The sequence below is a fragment of the Prunus persica genome, chromosome G1 (genome assembly GCF_000346465.2).
Source record: "Prunus persica cultivar Lovell chromosome G1, Prunus_persica_NCBIv2, whole genome shotgun sequence".
NCBI lineage: Eukaryota > Viridiplantae > Streptophyta > Magnoliopsida > Rosales > Rosaceae > Prunus > Prunus persica.
Window position 1 is genome coordinate 25,906,545 of NC_034009.1, and position 6,568 is coordinate 25,913,112.

Sequence of the window (6,568 nt, forward strand, 5' to 3'; positions counted from 1 at the left end):
TTTTTAGTTTATCTGGGTTTCGCCAGTTTTTCCAGTAATCAAGTTTGGATTACTTCTTATAAAATCAACTATAGTTCATAATTTCTTAGCCTAATCATTCCATAAGGTTGTATCTAATTCAACGTGCAACATTTTCTTAAAGGGTCATCCCCCCCTCTGACTTTACCGCTCCTGGCCCAAAGCTTATTGGCAATTCACTGTCAGATGTAAATTAAACGGTTCAATCAATCTTAAACAATTCTTAAGAAACAATTATGAACCATTTGATTAATATACAACGGTGAGCAACCACAATCTCTTGGACTCCTGTGGTCCAAGAGATCAGGACTGCACTTTTGATTATGTTGTGGAACATATTTTTCATTTTATAATATGTATTTTTTGGTTGCATTTAATATGTATTTTTTATATATTAAAGTTTATTGGAAATTAGCATTTAGCCATGAACTCAAAGTCATAGGTCTGATTCCCCCTTCCCCAAATGTTGCTTATATAAAAAGATAAAACTTATTGAAAATTAGTCAATGAAATTATGAACTATAGTGATTTATATGATTTAATCTATACTTTATTTCTAGAAAAACTGTAGAAACTAGAAATACAAAAAAAATATATATATTTTAGGTAATAATTTTAGCTAGCCCACCCGTTTAAAAATTTATGATTTCGCCCTTACTCACATAAAATTTCTGGAAAAATTAAAACTTGCATAAATCTGCATTGTTGAGATCACATATTATAATTTATTCATTTTATTCATAAACTTAATATGTATTTGTGCATGATTAGGCACACTTTTTTTTTGGGTACCGTAGGAGAATCATTGCTCTCTTAACTAGTCTCATATAGAAGAGGCCCCCTATCTATTATTCACAGTGAACATGTGGTGAATGTGACGAATGCATTAATCATACTGTACATTGATTTTGTCATTTTAAATAAGCCATTAATTTCCTTCTTTAGGGCTTAATTACTTTGATTACTAGTTACAACGAGGACGGTCCTGAAAGCTGATGCACAAATAGTAAGAATTGGCCCAATGGGTTCCCCGGCTAAGTCCTGAGGTTAGTTTTGTGTGACAAACGAGTTGTCTAGTGCCCAAAGGTTAGTCCTTCCTTTGCATCATTTCTTTTGGTGTTCCAGGATATTAACCAAGGTTTAAGCTTAGGAATTAGGATAGAGAGAGTTACATTGGGAAGAAGAACTTTGTACAATAAAAAATAAATATAACTAAGCATATGTGGGTTAATTTTTTTCTTCTGACCCAAATTAGTACAATTTACAAAACAACTTTAGTCTCTATCTCACAACCAACAGACGCTGAAAACCTATGAAAACCCTACATGAGACAACTCCATGTGACCCCATTGATCTTTGGTTTTCAAACCCTAAACCCATCACTAATGCAAAACCAGATCGGAGTTGCAAAGATGGAAATTTTTTGGTAGCATGCATGAAAGCAATAAAATATTGACAAAAGCCAAAGCGGGAGGAACAAATTCTGAGCGCCGCCAGTGTAATCATTCAGAATGTTAATCACAACAAGGGACAGAGAAGGAGAGTTTCTTCTGCAACTCCCTAGAAAAATTTTTGATTAAAAAATAAACGAAAAAGCAAAAAGCAGCAGCAGAAGCCAGAAGCCAGAAGCCAGAAGCTACTTTATGTGCTTGTCCAAATCTCCAGGCTCTTTCATGGCTTCATTGCATGTTGGATGGAGACGTGTAGATGTTTTCGAAGTGCCATTTTGAGAAATGGGGGTTTCATTTGTTGTTTTGTTGTTTTGCTTGTTTTAGCGTTTTACAGTTTTTGAGAGAAAAAGAGAGGGTTGAGGTTGAAAAGAAACCTCCTATTTTTTTACTCCATGTCATTAAAATCTTAACATCTCCATCAGTCATTTCTTACTTCCAACTTTTTCTTCATTGCTCTTGGAAATAGACCAAGGCTTTTACTCCCCCAATAGTTGCTATGAGCTGGCACATATTTAGCGAACATTATTTTTTTTCGTTCTTAAAATAAAATATCGCTTGTATAAAAATAAAAATAAAAACCGTTTATTTCCCTTAAAAAAGAAATTGTGGTTGGTTCTTTTATGTGAATATATCTCCAATAAGCAATAACTATTGGATTCAAGTTTCTGCTCAAAGAAATTAAAACAGTGTCGAGCAGATTTGATACACTTTGGAACAATTAAAGTGGGTGTCCTCCACTTTTCACTTTTTGTTACACCAATATGAATTAGACAGCAAGCTGTACCAATATATTTATTAACCATTATTTAGTGTTCAAAAAGGCTAAGATCTAATTAATACACAGAGAGAGGACAAATGACCAACTTAAAACAGAAAAAAGAAAAAAAAAGAGAAACAATAAAAAAAGAAAAAAAAGAAACAAAGATTGAGAAGATAATCATGGCCCTCCAAGTCAGGGACCGTTGGGCCAGTAGAAGATCCTAGTCGTTGGAATTTAACTCGAAAATTAAAACAATACCCTGCCTTTTCTTTTCGAATTTTGTGTTGCACCACCATGTCTATAAATTTGCCTCCATCTCCATGCACGAAAAAACAAAATTAAAAAATCAGTCAATTTCCAGCTCCTCACTTCTCCTCCTTCCTCAGCTATAAATACACCCAAACAAACACACTGCAATTTCCACCATCACAAACACGCCCATTTCATTTTTCCTTCATACTTCACAAAACAAATGGAAGAGGCATTTAGAAGGCTGAATGGGTTTACCCGCTCAACCGAACCCGACCCCATCTCTGACCCACCCAGGAAGTCAACCACCGCTACCCCGACCAACAAGCGCATGCTCAGAGACACCACGACAACCGCAGGCACTGGCACCGGCGGCGGCGCAATGAGATACCGAGGCGTACGACGAAGGCCATGGGGTCGTTACGCTGCCGAGATCCGGGACCCACAGTCCAAAGAGCGGCGTTGGCTCGGCACCTTCGACACGGCTGAGGAAGCCGCCTGCGCCTACGACTGCGCTGCTCGAGCCATGCGCGGGCTCAAGGCTCGGACCAACTTTGTCTACCCGTCTTCCCCTCCTCACGCCGCCGTCAACGACCATCTCCTCCCTCCGTTCAGCTTCCACAAGCAGTCTCAGCCGTGCGTGAAGAGAAGTAACGGCTACGGCGCTGGCCACTCTTCGAGTTGGCCGTCTGTAACGCCGTTTACTCAGTACCCAGCAGCTAATAATGATGACGCTGCTGCCTCTCCTTTGAACATGCTCTTCTTTAGAAACTTCATCAATTCCTCACCAAACCCATCTCCGGTTTATAACCAGTTTCCGTACAATATCAGTGGTGCTTCTTCCTCTTCTTCTTCAGCTGCTTTGGTCAACACTACCAGCTGTGGTCAACCTCATGAAACCAACATGTCAGCAAGTACTAATTTCAGTTCTACTGGTACTGGCTCATCATCTTCCATGACTGTAGCTACTTCCGTTCCTCTCATGGATATTACTACTTCTTCCACAAAACCCACCACCCATGACGATCATTCAGATTTCTTTGCTGTGGAGTCATCTGATTCTGGGTTGTTAGAAGAGGTCATTCACCGCTTCTTCCCAAAACCCACCTCCAAGAAGTCAATGGACCCTCCAAAATCAGCTGACTATGGTCGCCATAATATGAACAGCATTCCTTCAAGTTCCAGCCAGGCCTCTTTTGTGTCTGCAAATCAAGCTCCTCGCTTTGATGGGCCGACAAAGAATCATCCTCATCAGCATGGAGGTGTATGCTATAACTTCGAAGAATTGCTGCCACAACCACAGCAGCTTGGAAACAGTTTCAGTGTTGGAATGGATTATCAACCACAAGTATCACAGACGACGCAGGCCGTCCCGTTTTACAATGATCACGTGCCAATCAACGTCCAGCTGGGCGGGCAAGATTACTCCATGGTCGATAATAACATGTTCCAGTACCCTGAGTTCATGGGTGGTTTTGCGGCCAGGGTCCAGAACTGAAGCCTGAGAGACTGATCTCTCTTGAGTGATGGGCGATGCAAGTTATGCTTTGAAGTTCGATGAGGTAGCTGAAGCTTAGAGCTAGATAGCTAGAAAGAAAGTATGGATCTAACGAGTTTGCATGTATCTTCCTCTTCTCCTGGACTTAGGGTTTTGTTTTCTTAGGAAGAAGAGAATGAAAACTATTTACTATGGGTTTTGGTCTTGTTTTGATTAGATTATATATATATATATATATTATATGTTAGAACTTGTTGTCATGCGCTCATATTTGCTTTTATATTGAGTTTTGAATTGATTTATCCGAAGCGATGAGATGCATTTTCTGAGCTGTGATAATTGCTCACTTGGGTTTAGGAAATTACAGTTGACCTTGTAAATCTCATCTTGCAATGCTATGATTGGACTTTTCGGCTCTTATATTCATACCTTGTTTATTTTTAATTATAAAAAGAAGGGGATGAGTGATTTTGCATCGCATTCGCGTGTATTGAGAAAACGGGACAGCTCTCTTGCAAATTTTAGGGGAGGGGCATAAATGTCATACAAAGTAGTTTTGTGAAAACCCTAATAGGGAGGGAGGGTGTGATGAAAGTGAACATCAGGTGGGATTAGAAATTTTGGGGTTGAGCCGAGTCCCGACCACCAGTGCTCAAGTTAACTGTAGTTGCTGCGTTAAATAGGCACAGGAAATCATCTAGTTTTTTACTGTACAAGATGTATGTGGTCCTCTCACCATTTAATTTTACAAGAATTATGCTTCTTTCTTTAGCCTCTACCCTATTGAACTCTGTTTCCTTTTCTACAACAACTCACCTAACCCTCTTACTTTGCCCTCTCCTCCTCCTCTCTGTAGATAATGCAGTCTCAAATGTTCTCTCACTACACATAAATTGGCATGTCGCTTGGGTTATGTATCGTTTTTTGTTTTTAAATTTTGTGCTCAACAAGATCATACTTCTTTGAGGCACACACTATCCTCTAACTGTTCCAGAGGAGATGCGACAGGGGTATCCAATTTTTGTGTTCCGGAGATCCAACAAGTACTTAAGTTGAAAAGTCAGCTTGGGAATTTTGTATCATTTGCTAGATCAAATATGAAATTATGAGATGCATGTGTATGTAGATATATACACACATGTTTGAAATGAAAATAAGAATTGAACTATAATAATTAAGGCATAACTGACACGTAAGTACAATGAGAGCTTATTGATTTGTCCTAGGCCTACGTGCATGGGATACCTCACTACTAAAGCCTTACCCCTCAACTAGGGGCTTAATTAAACGCTTAAGTATGGTTAATAATTGAGATCAATAGAAGATGGACCAGTATTTAGTAGGAGTGTACGTAGAAGGTTGGACTTATCCGGCACATGAACAGTAACTTGCTCTGTTCATAGGCTATAAGTACTGGTAAGTATTTATCAATATAACCCTTTCTTTGAGCTCCTAATGACTCCTTTAATAAAGGAGGTTAGCTGCATCTTCATTGAAAGCTTTTGGGGAACTACCATTCAACCAAAGCCTCCCGCTGTGTTTGCCTTTCTAATGTTGACGATTTTAACCAATATGGAGAATATTCATTAAGACTATTATAGGAAGCAAAACCGTGCCACTAATCATCTTCTTGTTGCACACCGACTTGCTTTGCATAATGTGGTGGACAATTTTATTTAATTTGAGGTACTTCCTGATTTTATTCAGGATGCCTTATTATGTGATTCTTTGAGTCGGGGTCAGGCGTTTTGTCCACCCGTTGTAATTCTTCATTTTATCAATAAAGTTTCCCAAGTTCCATGGAATATGGATGATCACCATAACATCCATTACCTCCACCCCTTATTACTTTTTAACCTATGCCCTTATTATTGTAATTAGTAGCTATAAATTGTGGGTTAAATACCTCTATTGTAAGCCTATAAATAGGTGCTTATCAAAGATAAATATGATAAGTTGATACAAGTTCATAGAGCAAATTCTCTGTATTTCTCTTCCTCTTATTGCTTTCTACAATTCCCCCTAGTTTTATAATAAATATAAATATATACCTATAAAACTGTAAGTATATTATTTACCAAAATAAAAATAGGTCAGTTACTTTGTAATTGAAATTTTCGTACATTTTTCATAAATTAAAAATAGGTACACAATAATTTATAAAAAATAAGTACATTGTATAATCTATATATATAAAGCAAAAGGCAGAGAATGGTGAAACATTCAAAATACCAGAAAATGTCCTTAGTTAATGCAAACATTAAGAATTAAAATTATTAATTAAATGAGGATAATATAGTAAATTCACAATTTTTCGTATTAAAAAATTAAAAATAAAAGAAAATTCAGATAATGTATCCTATTTTTATGGAACACAACTATCCATTATCTTTTTTAATTCTAACATAAATTTAAATTTTTTTTAAAAAAAGCCTCTCGCAGGCGCAGAAGCGCGTGCAGAGAGGCTAGTTGAAATTTATGCAAATTTTTTATCAATTAAAAATAAGTACATTATTTAGAAGAAAAAAATAAGTTCATTATACTAGGTAAATTGTTTTACTAGATATTATTATAGAGAAAAAAAAAAGTACA

The 6,568-nt window shown here is 37.3% G+C and overlaps 1 protein-coding gene across 1 annotated transcript; it reads left to right on the top strand.

The window, feature by feature from the left end:
• On the top strand, window positions 1,855–4,396 carry LOC18789160 (ethylene-responsive transcription factor ESR2). The gene has a single exon (XM_007224698.2). It carries the CDS (start codon window positions 2,702–2,704, stop codon window positions 3,974–3,976), a length of 1,275 nt encoding a protein of 424 aa, XP_007224760.1. The 5' UTR covers window positions 1,855–2,701; the 3' UTR covers window positions 3,977–4,396.

Bases quoted from the DNA above. Each gene is read 5' to 3' on its own strand.
- LOC18789160 (XM_007224698.2), top strand. From the start codon at position 2,702: ATGGAAGAGGCATTTAGAAGGCTGAATGGGTTTACCCGCTCAACCGAA.